Raw genomic sequence first — 16,545 nt, 5'->3', positions numbered from 1 at the left:
AAATTTTCAGCAAGGTTCTTATTAACTCTTTTCCTTATTTCAGCTCATATGCATACTATGAGCCTTTTATTTCTACTGTGCCTTTTCCTCTACCTAAATGTTTAGCGTTTTTCTGATTTTATGACTAGAAGTCGTCGATTCTCACTGCTAGTTTCCACAGTAATTTGGAAGAGCACAGCTGCTTGTGTAGACTGTTTGGATTTACATTCTAGTGGAACCACCTATCTGTTAGCTGTGTGCCTTTAGCAAATTACTTAACACCCTGTGTCACAGTTTTCTCATTTGCAAAATTAGGATAAAAATAATTCTTATTTTTTAGGGTAGTTTTGATGTAAATAAAGTCTTAAATGAAGCCATTATAGCATTTCTTGGCAGACAGTAGGAGCTCATTATATTTAGATTATTCTGTGTTGTTGAGGAAGCATTTCTCAAATATACATTCTTAGCTTTGCCCGTAATAACATCATGCCGAAGCTTAAGACATGAAGAATTAACAGGACTTGTTAGGGAGATGCTTAAGGATAGATAATTCCAGCGATGGTGATATGGATGAGATCTCTCAGGAACAGTTTAGAATAAGTTAAAACAGAAGGCCTAGGGAAGAATGGTGAGGAACACTGCTACATTTGACTAGTTTTTTAAAAAACGGTTTTGGTATATACAGTTTCATTCTGTAAAATAAAAAGGCTTTGTTTTATAGGCTGTCCTATTTCTGGTCTAACAAAATTTTTATTATAGCAATATTTAAAAATGAAATATAGATGGCTTTTTTAAAGGAAAGTTATTAGTATCATAGTATTGCCTTTATTTCTTAACTCTTGAAGTAGCAAGAACTCTTATTGGTCCTAATATAATTTAAATTAATTACATGGAGTATAAAATTTTGTGGATACTACTTCAAGGCATATAATCCAGCCCAATATAAGGTTGAAATCTATTCATCAAAAGTTTTTTAATTTTTAAGATTGCCGGCTCAATGATATTTATAGAAAATTGAAATCTGATCCCAGTGAATATTTTTTTAGGATACAACATTTTTGTCTTCTGTGTCATAGGAGATGGGTACTGCATAATGGATTTGATGAGGCAGTTTATGCTATATGAAGGATGTTTTAAAATGAAAGCATAATTCATACTAAAGAAATCACAGTGTGGTTGTAATATTGAAGGAAGTGGTTTATTCTCTGTAGCCTAGTTGGTGTGCTTTCTGAATGTACATCTGGTAACTAGAATTTAAACATGTAGTCAGATTCAGTGAAATGATTTTCTATTTGAAATAGTTTTTCATTGAAAATTTAACACTCATTTCTTTGAAATTTTGAAAATCTTTTTTTGGTGTGTATCCCCATATTGAAACATTTATAGGAACTATAATGACTGATGGCAAAAAGTATATTTACCTGGAAAACCTCAGTTTAAAAAAAAAAGAACCTTAAATGTTTTTTAAACTCAAGGTGTTTTGATTTGAATGATTTTAAGTTGTAAACTTGTCTTCTATCTTAACCATATAAATACAAAAAGAATTTCTTCCTTTTGAAGTCTTTCAAATCACCTATTAACTTACTGTTTTCCTAAATATCAAAGTAATATATTTTTAATGTAGAAAAAGGGGAAAAAACACTCATGATTTTCTTTCTTTTTTTCTTTTTTTGTCATTTATTTATTTATTTATTTGCTGCGTTGGGTCTTCAGTGCTGCGTGCGGGCTTTCTCTAGTTGTGGTGAGCGGGGGCTACTCTTCGTTGTGGTGCACGGGCTTCTCACTGCGGTGGCTTCTCTTGTTGTAGAGCACAGGCTCTAGGCGCATGGGCTTCAGTAGTTGTGGCACACGGGCTCAGTAGTTGTGGCTTGCAGGCTCTAGAGCGCAGGCTTAGTAGTTGTGGTGCACGGGCTTAGTTGCTTCGCGGCATGTGAGATCTTCCCAGACGAGGGCTTAAACCCATGTCCCTGCATTGGCAGGTGGATTCTTAACCACTGCACCACCAGGGAAGTCCCACTCATGATTTTCTTACCCCAAAATCTTGTGTTTTGCCACATTTCCTTTCAGTTTTTTTTCCTATGCATTTTTATTCTTTATGTTATTAAGGTTTGTACATACAGTTATACATACAATTTTGTATCCTGTGTTTTCCCTTTTTTCATTTTCTAACTGCAGCACACATTTTTAAACGTGGAGTCAATTTTTACATCCCAGTTTGATCCACAGACTACTTTAAAAATATTGATTAAAAAATTATAAAAGGCATTTTAAATTTAAAACAAAAACTACTGTTCTGAACTAGTGTTTTCACATCTTTATAGGTCCTATTCAAATTCGAAATTACTTAATGCCATCAGGTAAACAAGCTTATTTTTTTAAATGTCCCTTGTAATCCTCTCATGTTTAGTTATGGATTTTATATGAAACAAACCAAAAAACAAACCTTGGTTGTTTTTAATTGGATTTAAGAATGTTATTTCCTAGAGAACAGTTTTCATTAACTAATACCCTATTTGATGTGGCTAATAGTATTAAAATGTTCAAACATTTTACAGTTGATGTCATTTAGAGATTTAATGATATATATGTGGGGGAGAGTTTCTCACTGAATAGGCTAAGTAGTTATTTTTTAAAAATAGGAGTATGAGGGCAGGAACCTTAAAAGGTCATCTGAACTAATTTCCTGACTTGAGACAGACCTTCAAACATCTTTTTAGTTATGAACCTCAAACCAGGCAACAAGATATAATTTGCAAAGAATGTTAAACTGGACAAATTGTTTAACTTACATGAACCTCACTTCTTCATCTATAAAATTAGTTTTATGCCAGATAAGTCATTCTCAATATTTTTTTCTGTCCCAGGACACCTGAGATATACCACTTTCCTGTCAGCATCAGATCTGTCAGTGACAGTGATTTTCAGAGGGGGCAGGGGCAAGGCTGTGCTTGTTTTCTTGATCTACCTTCTCCTCCCAAGCTGAGAATCCCTGGCTCAGAGAATATATTACTTTTTTCCATATATAAGATTATGTAATCTTAGTAAATATTTGAGTGTCTAGTATGTACTAGGCCACTGGACTGGATCTTGTGGAAAAAAATTTAAAAATACACTTGGAGCTCAGAGGTTAGTTGGAAAGGTAAGGCACATACTTATATTGATATTTTACAATACAGATGAAAACAGTATATGCTCCATGAAAATATACAATAAAGGTTTTTTATTTCAAGTCACATCATTTTGGTCTGGACTTATCATTTTCAAGAATTTGGGATTATCACGTGTGACCTAAAATTGATAGTATTATGCTATAATGTATGCTTTAGACCCTAAATGTCACATTCTCCACCTAAAATGAGCATAAGCAAAAGGTTAAGAAGATAGTATCTAGATGTTTGTTATTAGAGGAAGACTAGCCTACCCTTGTAATTTCCCACTGGAAATTAAAATTGTACTAAATAGAAACTTCTTTGTTAAGCTGAGAGTGATTTAACTGCTAGGCTCTAACTATATTCTTAGGAGATTTTGAAATGCAAACGTTAAATGAAGTCAGCATTACTGATTTTAACATTATTATCAGAAGTATCTGAGTAGGTACTAAAAATCAGAAAATCATGATTTGGACAAAGCATTAACATTTTATAGAGGTACTTGACTGAGCAAGTTTCGTATACTTTTAACTTCAAAATAAACCTGGTTTGGTTATCTTGGGAAATCCACTTCCGTGAGGTCCTGAGGAAGTGCAACCAGAAACACGGTAGAAAGGAGAGGGTGCCTTGGAAACAGCCTGGAGAAAAAGACTCCATTTATCAGGCACGTGATCTTTAGAAATCTACTTAAATTTTCTTCTGTAAAATGGTGGACTGCACCAAATGACCTTTAATAATACAACCTGCAAATTTGCATGATTGCATGAACCTCAATTCCATGTAAGGACTGTACAAGGAATGTGAATGCTTATTTTCTGCCTGCCTCTGTTAGTGAGCATTCCTTCATTGGACATTTGCTACCTTCTCACCTTTCATTTTCTGTAAGTTATTTCATCCATTTCCAGGTCTCAGGTTACTTCTTGTGTTTTAATGGTGCCCTCATTTCTTCTGTTCTGCAGACTCAATTATCCAGGTTTCTATCCAATTTCTATTTGTCTTGAGAGAATCTCAGATCCAATGTGTTGTATATTCATATCTAATTTAGAGTCCTAGGGATTTAGATCTCTATTTTTTTGCCTCCCTAACATTTAATTCATCACCATATTCTGTTGCTATATTGTCTCTCATGCTTGTCCCCTCTTATTTATTTCCTATGCTCTGGTACTTGCTCAGCTGTAGTCATAGCACTTGTGGTCTCATGCAAAATTCTCTTAATTTCTTTGTTTATATTTTCTTTCAGTCTTGTCATTCTACATGTCCATCACATCTAGAATGAAAGCTACCTGATAACAGAGAGTATTAGTCATCTTGTGTCCCCTGTGCCAAGTAAATGTTATAATTTAACTTGAAAAACTCTATAAAGACCCAAGATAGCGTCTAAGCAGTGTTTAAAAAAACACAAAATATTTGGTGGCAATATCCATCTATTTAGGAGGAAGCAGTTCCTCTATGGACTGCTCTAATTTTGCACTTGAATAAAAGACTATCCAAGAGAAGCAATATCCTGACCAGCAGACTTCTCTTAGTTCTCTGGAATGTATTCTCTATTGGGTAATGACATAGGCATCCACTTTTCCTCGCTAGAAAATTTGGGAACTGTTCTTTCACTTTCCTACATACATTCAGGCAGCAAACGTTCCTAATTTTACCTTGTAGTATCTTTTAAATAACCCTTTCTCCATCTCCATCGTTCTTATCTTAGGTCAGTTCATAGAGTTTCTTACACATATCAGTACAACAATCTTCTATGTGCTTTCTCTCAGTCTTGTCTCCACAGTTCATTTTAAAGCACAATATGGTATGTCATACCAATGCTTAAATTCTTTTAGTGGCTCTTATGTTTCAAAATCAAGTTAAGTACCTAAATGTTATATGTGGCCCTAAATGAGTTGCCAGTGTTTCTGTCCTTAAGTCTCACACAATTAATCTCTTTCCCTATATCGCAGCCATGCCGATCTGCTGTCAGTTGTATGCATTGTGTCACGTTCCCTGAGCCCCCTTTCCTTATTTTTCCCTCCAAGATTCATTAGGAATCTTTTGAAGGAAACCTTGCCTAATTCTTCCAGTATGGTGGGTTAGTACCTTTCCTATGCACTGTCACTGTACCTGCATTATAGCAGTTCACACTGTAATAATGTTTGTGTGGTATCTCTATTAGACTTAAGGTTTCTTGAGGATAGGAATCATGTCTTATTCTTTGATCTGTCTATTCCAATACCTAGCACAGTGTCATACAGCTGGTATTTCCCTCCTCCCCATCATGAATTAATATGTGATTGTCAGAGAGTAATTTGTGTCTATAGATTCAATGTGGTGTGAATCATTCAGTACTTAATATATGCCAGGCATTACTCTAAACACTTTACATGTGTTAACTCATTAAATTCACTTAACATACCTATTAGGTAGGTTCTAATATTGTTATCATTTTACAGATGAGGAAAGTAGGCACTGAGGGAAGTGAAGTGACTTACTTGAAGTCACATAACTAAAGTGGCAGGGCCTGTATTCAACCCAGGCTATCTGGCAGCAGAGTCTATGTCTTACCTACTTTACCAGACTCTCAAGTGAGAGTTGAATTGGAGGATTTTGACATGGAATGGTTATTGGGTGTATAATATGTATTTAATTCTTTTGTTAATAACTATTTAGAGCAGTATTCATCTGGGGGTGATTTTGCCCCACAAAGGACATTTGGCTCTGTCTGTAGACATTTTGGGGATGCTGTTAAGCATCCTGCAATACCTGGGACACCCCTTTGCCTCCATCAGAGAAATATCCTCCCCAAAATGTCAGTAGTCCTGAGGTTGAGAAATCCTGCTTTAGAAAATCTGAGAAGTGCAGGATAGATTTTACCATGTTTTTTTTTCCCCGTAAGAGATAACATGTTCAAAGACATCACATTTATAATTCCCTTTAGTTTTCACCTTCATTCCTTTAGGAATTTATTAGAGCATTGAAAGAGCTATTAGGAAATGATTTTGTTTATTCAATTCAGCATTCAGCAAACATGTATAAATGATGTGCCATGTATCACGTACTTTGGTTGCGGAAATAGAAAAATCCAGAAGATTCAGTCCTTGCTCTCAAGAAGCCTCAGAACCTAACAAGGGGTTACTTAAAAGACAAAACTGTTTAGAGCATTACTTTCAGCCTTACTAGAGCATTCTGAATATAAAGTTGTCATTGAATGATTGATTGGATGAAGTTTGTACCTTTGTTTCAAAACATGAAATAAGAAAAAATCAAGAGCATCTCTGAAGAATAGTATAGAAATAAGTTTTTAATGTTTTGAAATGTTTTAATATATATGCTTCTCACTTAAAGGTTTTTAATTATAAAAATTATACATAGTCATTGTAACATAGAAGTATGTAAATTTTGATATGAAAAGTCACTTCCTCTCTTTCCTAATATCACTCTCTAGAAGTAATAACTTTTTTTAAAACTTTTAATTTTATATTGGAGTAAAGCTGATTAACAATGTTGTGATAGTTTCAGGTGCACAGCAAAGAGACTCAGCGATACATACACATGTATCCATTCTCCCTCAAACTCTCCTCCCATCCAGGCTGCCACATAACATTCAGCAGAGTACCCTGTGCTGTACAGTAGGTCCTTGTTGGTTATCCATTTTAAATATAGCAGTGTGTACATGTCATTCCCAAACTCCCTAACTATCCCTTCTCCCCACCCTTCCCCGCTGGTAAGCATAAGTTTGTTCTCTAAGTCTGTGAGTCTCTGTTTCTGTTTTGTAAATAAGTTCATTTGTATCATTTCTTTTTAGATTCCGCATATAAGGGATGTCATACGATATTTCTCTGTCTGTAGAAGTAATCTCTTTTAAAAGTTCACTTACAGTCTTGTAGACTTTTTAATGCCAATAACATAATAATATAGCATCTTTGCTGTATAATATTGCAATTGCTTTTCCCATTTAATGTGTTATTTTCTTTTCATGCATGTAGGTTTACTATTTTATCTGAAGCAAATTATTTCATTGTTTGGATACATCATAATTTGTTTAACCATTCCCTTATTGAGGTACATCTACAGTTTTTTCACCATTACAGACAGCCTCACGGTAAACAATGTTGTTCATATATTGTTGCACAGTAGCATTAGTATTTCTGTAGAATGCATTCCCAGAAATATAGTGTATATAGTAAAGTTTTTTATTTTATCAAATTTCTCCCTGCCAAAGGTTGTACCAGGCTGTACTCTTGCCAACGGTGTCAGATAGTGCGCTTTTCCCCATTTCTCTTTGCAATGCTGGATGCTAATAAAAAAAAGTAGAAATCCTTCTACTTATTCCTCTGCGCCGTTTATCCATTTGTCCCCCCTCTTCCACCATCTCCTCTTTTCAGTCCTCCCCTCGCTCCTCCTGCTTATCCCTCCCCACCCCCCCACCCCCGTTTCCTCTGCCACACTTTTCTTTGACTTGTGTATTTTGAACTGGTCTATTTATTGGTTTGTAGGAGCTCTTTATACACACACACACACACACACACACACACACACACACACACACACGTATTAACCCCTTGTATGTATTTCCTCACATACTTTTATGTTTGCTTGTGGTATCTTTAATCGGAAAATTTTTAATTTTATGTAAAATTTGTCAGTCTTCCTTACCTGAAAATTAAATATATTTTATATTATTCTTCATATCTTTAATCAACAAGGAATTTATATATGAAACACCATGAACGTATGATAGAGTCTTTTTCTCAAATGGATAGCCAGTATTCCCAATACAATATTGAATATAACCCATTCTCTTCCCACTGATTTGAAACATCTCTTTGCATATGTTGAATTCCTACTTAAAACTGTGTAACCTATATATTCCTATAAGAACATTCAGTTCTTATTTTTATGTATAGCAAACATAAATAAACTATTAATTGGTTCATTTACAGATGCTCTATTCTAATTCATCAAGCTATTTTTGTGCCATTACCACATTTTAACTTCGGCTTTATGATATTTCATATCTTGGTAGTTCTAGTCCCCTGTCATTATCCTTAACTTAAAAATTTTATTGGTCATTCTCTCACATTTACTTTTCCAGATGAACATCAGCTTAGCATGTTCTTCTCTTTTTTTGTATGTACTCTTGAAACTTAACTGTATGACACTTAAGCAAATTAAAAAAACCACTGGGTTCAAGCCAAGGTGAGGTATACTTTTTGTGTTACTGTTTATCTGTGACTAGGTGCATGTTTATTCTAGCACTTTTTGATCCTATAAATGCCTAAAATCATTTAAAAAATAAAGGCGGTTAATGGGTGCAACAACATCCAGTCAAACTAAAGATACTTACAGTAAATATGTATTGACCACAAACTTCAGTAATTATTTTTGATTTATGAGTTTTCTGGCAAAGATATTCTATGAACAATGATGAGATAATTCCATAGAATAAAGTCTCTTTTGTTGTTGTTGAGAATATTTTAAAATAGCTGGTGTGCTTTTACAAGTATAATATTTATCACAAAATCTTTGTCAGGTAGATGGTATTGGTGGTGATATCCTTATTTTGCACATGGGATAAACTCGGTCTCTGGAGTATTTGATGACTAGGTCAAGGCTCAAGTTCGTGAATGTTTTGGTGGCAGAGCCTTAGATTTCTAGCCATGCTGATATTAGAACTGATTACTGCAGGGTGGAAGATATCCGTAGAGTTTAAAGCACCCTAGGACTGAAGAGTGGGGGATGCCTCATTAATGGCTAGGGAGAAGTTAGGGAATTATAGACTCATGAGACATGGCAGCATATTTTATGGAGAAATCATTATTACATATAAGTTTCTATGGTTTTTCTCTTACCTCTTCTTAATTTAGCCTTTCCCATTTCTAAATAGTCTCAGTTATTATCTTCCCTAATTTCGAATATTTAATATTGTTTTACTTTCTACTTATTGAATGAGAAAATAGTCCTTGGAAATAAATCTATAAAAGATCTTTTTTGTTTTAAAGAGTTCTTTCCTTCAAAGCTTCAGTTATATAGTCTTTAAAAATTTATTGATCACTGCCCAGTCTTTTTCAGAATATTTGCCCCATTAACCCTTACAAATGACTTTTCCATGTTATTTTCTCCTCCTTTTTGTTTATTTTTCAGGGTCAGATCAAATCTCATTTCATTTGTTAAGTTGTTCCTAATTACTCAGGTGCATACTTAGAATACTCTTGCTTATTCTTTCTACAACTTAATCTCCACAGTGTTCATAATTGTCTCAGAACAGTGTATAAACTCTTTGAGGGACTTCCCTGGCAGTCCAGTGGTTAAGACTTCACCTTCCAATGCAAGGGGTGGGAGTTCGATCCCTGGTCAGGGAGCTAAGATCCCACAGGCCTAGGGGCCAAAAAAACAAAACATAAAACAGAAGCAATATTGTAACAAATTCAATAAAGACTTAAAAAAATGGTCCACATCAAAGAAAAAAATGTGATTCATATCTTTTTTTTTTAATATAGCTCTGTCACTGCCCAAGGCTGCATAATCTTTGGCAAATCAACTGTTTTGAACTTTAGTTTCTCTAAAGTAAAGTAGGAATAGTTATACCTGTTCTGCGTGGTTGCTGTGAAGGTAAAAAAAAGAGCATATAAAAACCTCCTGGCAGGAAAGCGTGCAAGAGTGCCCATAGGAAGTGCCAGGTGGGCTTTCTAGAACCCAGCGCTCTAAACACTAGGAGGTGGCTGGCATTTTATTTATTTATTTATTCATTCATTCATTCACTTATTTATTTATTTATGGCTGCGTTGGGTCTTCGTTGCTGCACGCGGGCTTTCTCTAGTTGCCGCGAGCGGGGGCTGCTCTTCGTTGAGGTGCGCGGGCTTCTTACTGCAGTGGCTTCTCTTGTGGAGCATGGGCTCTAAGGGTGCAGGCTTCAGTAGTTGCGACACCCAGGCTCAGTAGTTGTGGCTTGCGGGCTCTAGAGCGCAGGCTCAGTAGTTGTGGTGCACAGGCTTAGTTGCTCCGTGGCATGTGGGATCTTCCTGGACCAGAGATAGAACCCGTGTCCCCTGCATTGACAGGCAGATTCTTAACCCCTGCACCACCAGGGAAGTCCAAGGTGGCTGATAATAAGTGCAGGAAGTAGGTAGAGAGTAAACTGAGGTTATTGCCTTAAGAAGAGAACTAAGATAACTTGCAAAAACAATAGAGATCAACTCATGGTTTCAAAACTTAAACCCTTAGGGGTTGCTCATTAAACTCTGTTTCTTGAATGCTTGTTGTGAGCAGAGCACTGTGCTGTGTGCTGTGTACTATGTGGACAGGTGTATGAGGCACTTCTTACCCTCAAAGAGCTGGTAGTCTAATATTGATTGTGTTGTAAAGACCAAAGGAAGTAGTCAAGAGAGGGTAAATCTTGTGGATATGTAAGCAGGAAGTTTCATTAAATTCAGCAAGTCTATTACAATCGTGTGGTGCTAGGGGAATTTGGCTTTGAATCCTTTACAAAGGAATATACATTGAAAAATGTCTTCAGGAAAGGGACCTAGATAATTTCATGTTCAAGGGACAGAGCCAAGTAGATTTTGCTGCTTAGATCTTAGCCCCAGGAAGGAAACAGTAGAACTCTGGAGGAAGTAGCCCAGCAAGGGGTAACCACTAGGGACAGAAGAAGCGTTGCTTTAGAGACAACTGGAGTATGAGAAAGGAGAAGTGGACAGGTAGGTGAGCTGATTAATTAAGTACATGCCCTGCTGCTAAGGTGAAGTCACTTCTTTGTTCCTTGGTTTTGTTGTTGTTGTTGTTTTTTGTCTACAAAACAAGCAGATTGGACTTGATTAACTGGGTAGCTGTTATTTTCATCCAAATGAAAAATCTAAAAGATGATCAATTCTTCATCCTACTAGAGACTGAACACTAATCACTAATATATTAATCACTAATATATGAATCTTCAGAACATGTTTCTTTCTGGTGACCATGATCTGGTGGGTGGGTTTTACATGACTTGGGGGAGGACATTGGTACTTTTCTTTGGAATGGCACATTTTAACCTCCTAGTAGGCTATTTGATTTAAAGGACATCTTAATGGTTTGGGAGTCACAGACACATACATCCACAGAACTAGAAACCATTTGATTTACTTCATTATGTAGATGAGAAAACTGAAGCTAGTGAAATTAAATGAACTGTTTAAGCTGTAAGGTAGGTAACAGTTAATTAGTAGCAGAGCAGGAATCAGAATCCAAGCTCCTTATTTCCATCCAGTACTCATTCCATGCTGCCATTGTTTTGGGACTTTCAGTGCTCAATTTCTTGAGGTTGTTATACAGAAAATGAATTTGTTATTTGGTTGGGGAAGATGAGGGAATACAGTAAACATTTTACACTTTTATGTGATGGATATATGTACCTCTTACTGATCCATGACTGATTATTTTAGTTATTAGTTCATTTCTGACCTGTCAGTAGATTTTGCCTGTCATCAGCATGATGTTAGTTATGAGGGGGACTGTGTAATGCGGTTGGATAAGTCAAAGTATGTCACATTGCTGTGAATAACAGCTTACTGGAAAATTTACTAAATGTATGTTTTCATTGACTATGGAGAATGTCAAATTGAATTAACATATTTCCAAAATAACCTGAATCAAGGTTATCTCTCAAGTGGAGGCTTCTAGGATTGGAATTATTGAACCCCTTGAAATAGCATGCAAAATTTTGTGTGTGGTGTATTTTTCTGCCAAGAGTGTCCCATTGTTTTCATTAGCTATTTCAAAGGGGTATCTGACCTAAATAAAAAGGTTTATGAACCATTGCTTTAATGGGTGATATTCAGATCTGTAGTACTTTTTCCTCTAAAAAACACTTTCCTTTACATAACCAAATTTTTGAAGTACTACATCTTAGGTTTGAGGTTTGATATCCTCTAGATAGGATCGCCAGAAATGAAAAATAATATATTTACTGCATCCTCAGAAATATTACAGGTTCATTTTGTGACTTTTCTCTGCTTAAAGACCCACCTACTTTTTTAAAAAAGTCAACATTAACAGTATTTCAATGTACTAAATGTATAAGTGAGTCAAGGGATTTTTTACACACAAAATAGAAGGTATTAAAATTAATCTTAATAGGAAGTGGGGATTAGCCCTGTATAGCCTGGACTGAGACGTTTTTATGCTTTATGGGTTTTTTTCCCTGTATTGACAGAGGCCAAAGTCTGCCATGCCTCTATCAGTCAGGGTGTTCTCCCCACCTACACACACCACTGCCCCGCCTCCTCCTCCCCATCACCATCACCATCACCATCACCATCACCATCACCATCACCATCACCATCACCATCACCATCACCATCACCATCACGCTCTCAGTTTCCTCCTTCCTTATCACTCACTCACCTCTCACTCTTTTTTACCTTTGCTAGAACTTTGGAACTGCTTTTATCATGGAAATCAAACCCCTCCACAATTCTCAATCTGTTTTCCTAGTGTTTTTTTCTACTTCCTTGCCTTACTTCATGTATCCTCTCAAACCCCAGGGTCTGGAATGTCAACTTTATTTTCTTTTCTGCCTTTTCCAACAATTATTCCTTCACCCCCACTCCTTCCTTTTTTCCCCTTCAATCTCTGCTCCTTTGAAGTTTCTGTCTTTTGCCCGAACCAACCTTTTATTACTCTTCACTGCTCTCCTCTCCTGAACAATCTCATGGTTACTTTTCCTTATTCATTAAGACTTTGGCAGCTGGCTGACAGTGTTCTTCTACACCCTAAGCTCTTCGTGATCGTAGCTTGTGCATCAATGTGGAGAAACAAGTCCAGCGGCCTGGGCTTGCAGTTCCTTGACCACCTCATTTCCAGTGACCTTCCCCTCTCGTCAGCAATTCACTGTAACTCCCTCTTCCAAAATCATGAAACCACTTGTCCCATTCTGACAACAGCCACCTAGTTGTACTTCTTACATTGTTACCTTTTCTTGACCTTTGGACCCCTCAACTTTCTTTCGGTACATCAGTGCTCTTCCTTTGTCATTTTATTTGTTTAATTCAGCTTAGAGCTCATTATTTATCATTTCAATAACTTTCCCCCCTTTTGTGGCCAGTACCTTCAACCACCTTGTTACTCTGCCCTTTTTTTTGTACCTGTTGGGTAGAAACTTCACTCTGAATGAAGCAGCCAGTGTCTTTTCTGTGCCTGTTCCTGAATGGCTGAACCTTGCTGGAAAAAGCCACATGGATAGGCAGATGGATTCCACTGCAGATTCGTTATCGTAGATCTTAAATAGGCCCTCAGTACTATCCAACGATTCCCCTATTTTTGTGTGTATTCAACTCGTTCTTTGTGCAAAGATTATTGAAAACTTTATTTGCTTCACCAGTCTTTTTACTTTTCTTATTCACCCTCAGTCTCACCAGGTAACTTGTTGCTATGTTATGGAGAGAATAGAAGCTAACTGTCAGGGGTTTTCATCTTCTAGCTTCTCAACATTGTATGAGAATGTTGAGATTTGGCTTCTGTTACAGTAAAAGTGCCTTTCTCCTATTTTAGTTCAATTTCTACCTGTGCTTTATGTCCCATCCCTCTCTACATTCTCAGAAATTCTAAAATATCTGACATGATCTTTTTTCTTCCTGATATTTTCAGCCAGCCCTTTCAGTTTTACGTTCTCCATCAGATGATGCCATGTTTCCCTCTTGCTACCATTCTACCACATTCCTCCCTTTCCAACCAGATTTTTTTGAGAGAGTCATTAGTCCATATCTACAATTGCTTATCTAAAGCCCTTGGGACCAGATTTGACTCAGAAATCAGATTTTTTGGATTGAGAAAAGCATTAACATCTCTGGTATGATAATCCCAGTGGACTTTGGGGCAGCACCCTTTAATCATCACATTGTTATTTCTGCACTGAAATGTATGGCTTTCCACTTGAAGTGGGATAAATAAGGGCTACGAAAAGCTTCACTTTAGTCCAGGTCAGGTTTTGCTTCCGAATGAGTTAAAACAAAAAAACCTTAATTTTTCAGAGCTTTTGGATTTTGAAATTACGCATAAGAGATAGTGGACGTGTACTTGCTGCCTGTTTTCTCACCTTCATTTTTTTAATCCATTCTGGCTTTTCCTTCCCCCACTTCTCTCAGATGGTTCTTGCTAACTCTACCAATGACCTTTATCTAAAGGAATCGTGTCACTAGTGAATGTTTTCAGTCGTCTCACTTGACTGAACAGCAACTTCAGACTCTGGTGATGCCACTTCCCTTAGCTTCCTGGGCACCATCCTCCCCGGCCCTCCTCTGTCACCTTTTTGCAGGCTCATTGTCCTCTTTCTTGCTGTCCTCTATCTTGTGATTAAAGGTTGAATTTCTTCCAAGGCTTTGTCCTGAGACCACTCCTTTTCTTACTCAGTATTCTCTCCCTTGGTGATCTCACTTATGTCAGTGCCTTCAACAACTAATTGTGTGCTGATGAATCATAAATATATGCTCCAGCCCAGACTTCTCCTTTGAGTTTGACCCTTTGTTTTATCTTCTCCTCTCTTTCCCTTCCCCCCACTTTCTTACATCATTTTGTTGCTTCCAATTGTGTTAGAAAGAACATTAGGATCTTTGCTGTGGCTTAAAGATCCTGCATTGCCTGGCCATTGCCACCCTCTTCAGCTCCATTTAACTATGTTCCCTCTCCCCTCTGCTTTTACTCCATCTGAAGGCCATGCTGCCTCCAACAGCAGGGCCCTCATACAGCTACTCTCTGTTTGGAATGCTCTTCCTTTCTGGGTAGTTTATTCCTACTTATTTTTTGTGTCTTCACTTAACTCTCATTTTCCTATGGAAGCACTCTAATTCATGTGCCCTGTCACCAAATCTGATAGTACCATATACAGATTATAACACTTATAACAGTTGTAATTTTACTTTTATTTTTTGTGATCAGTTTTCTCCACTAGACTGTAAGCTCTCTCAGTATAAGGATTATGTCTGCTTTTGTTCACCACTATATTTCCAGTGTAGTGCTTGGCATATAGTAAGCAAATAGCAAACATTTTGAATGAATTATGTACATTAATTTATCTTTTCTAATTTTTAAAAGTAATTTCTGTGTATATATTTACCAATGTAGCAATGCAGTTTCCATAGTTTTATGTGGACCCAATCCTGATGGTACTCTTACTGAAAATAATAAAGATACATTCTGAAGGATTTCATGAATTACATATATATATATTTTAAAGGATCAAATGCATAAAAGTCTTACTTTGATCTAGCTCGTAATTTATCCTCCTTCATGTTCTTAATTTACTTTTTCTATATTGACTTCTTCCCCCATATTCTATGGAGATATCAAATATCTTACTAAGTCTAGTATTGTGAGCAAGTAAAATATATGCAGTATCTAGCACAATTCAGCAGACTCTCAACTTGCTCATCAGTTTATAGGTATCACGATTAAAAATAGTTTAGCCATCTGCTAACTGAACGGACAATTTTAGTATTGTGAAAGGGTGTGGTAGGAGAGGGAGATACAGGGTCTAGGTATAATGTCAGAATGAGGCTCAATGCAGAAACCACCTTGTGACCTCTTAATACTGAAACTTAAGAGTCAGTTCAAAATTAGGAAGAGATTTGGTGGAGGTTAAGCACAGCAGAGTCCTGACAATGGGGGATTTCCCAGAATAGGGTGACAGAAGAATTTCTTTCAGCATTTTAAAATTTCGCTGAATATTTTTTAGAGAAAAAATACATATAAAGATGTGATTCTGTGAAAATTACCATAATATGTATTTAATATGTAATAAATGTTTCTAGGAATCAATTTGAATTAACTAGCCTTTTATATTTTACTCTTTCATTAGGAAAATCAATAGATTCCCAGTCATCTCGAAGTGAATCTGAAATTGTGCCAAAAGTTACTAAAATGACTGTATCTGGAAAGAAGCAAACTATGGGATTTGAAGTGCCTGGGTAAGGTTTTTTAACCCCTCCCCCCTTTTTTGAAATTAGTATTGTCTCCTTGTTAGACTGTAAGAAAGAGAATCTATTTCAATTTTGCATAATATAATCATTGAAGTATAATGGGTCCTCAGTATGGCATAGTACAAAGAAAAGAGGATGAGAAATTAAGCTTGATTCTAGACTTACCTATGTATATTAACCTACCTCACTGTCAGTTTCCTTATACAGATTAAATATAGCTACTTTAACGTTAAAAACCTATGATTTTGTGAAATCTAGCATTGTGAGGTAGGGAATCCTTTGCCACTAGATGGCATAAGTAAGCAGTGTTTGGGAATTAAATGTAGTTGGTGAATCAAGGAATCATTAATTAAATTTTTTTACTATTATCTTTAAACTCAGATTTTCATACTGAATAAAATGGATCAGTATAACAAAGACAAAATATAAAATAAAACTTATCTAAAATTGCAAATATCTAGTGAGAAATGATAATAAGTCAT

General features: G+C 36.2%; 1 protein-coding gene across 1 annotated transcript in view; it reads left to right on the top strand.

Moving 5' to 3' along the window:
* The window catches only part of HBS1L (HBS1 like translational GTPase), a gene marked incomplete at both ends in the record, with an annotated part of 81,500 nt that overhangs the window by 33,646 nt on the left and 31,309 nt on the right, over positions 1–16,545 (top strand). The window contains one exon of the mRNA XM_079716384.1: positions 15,943–16,051. Coding sequence (XP_079572510.1) covers positions 15,943–16,051 — 109 coding nt within the window. The remainder of the gene's footprint in view (positions 1–15,942; positions 16,052–16,545) is intronic.

The sequence above is a fragment of the Hyperoodon ampullatus genome (assembly GCF_949752795.1).
Source record: "Hyperoodon ampullatus genome assembly, chromosome: 12".
NCBI classification, from domain to species: Eukaryota; Metazoa; Chordata; class Mammalia; order Artiodactyla; family Ziphiidae; genus Hyperoodon; species Hyperoodon ampullatus.
The sequence above is the reverse complement of the archived record's forward strand: the minus strand, read 5'-3'. Positions and strand labels throughout refer to the sequence as shown.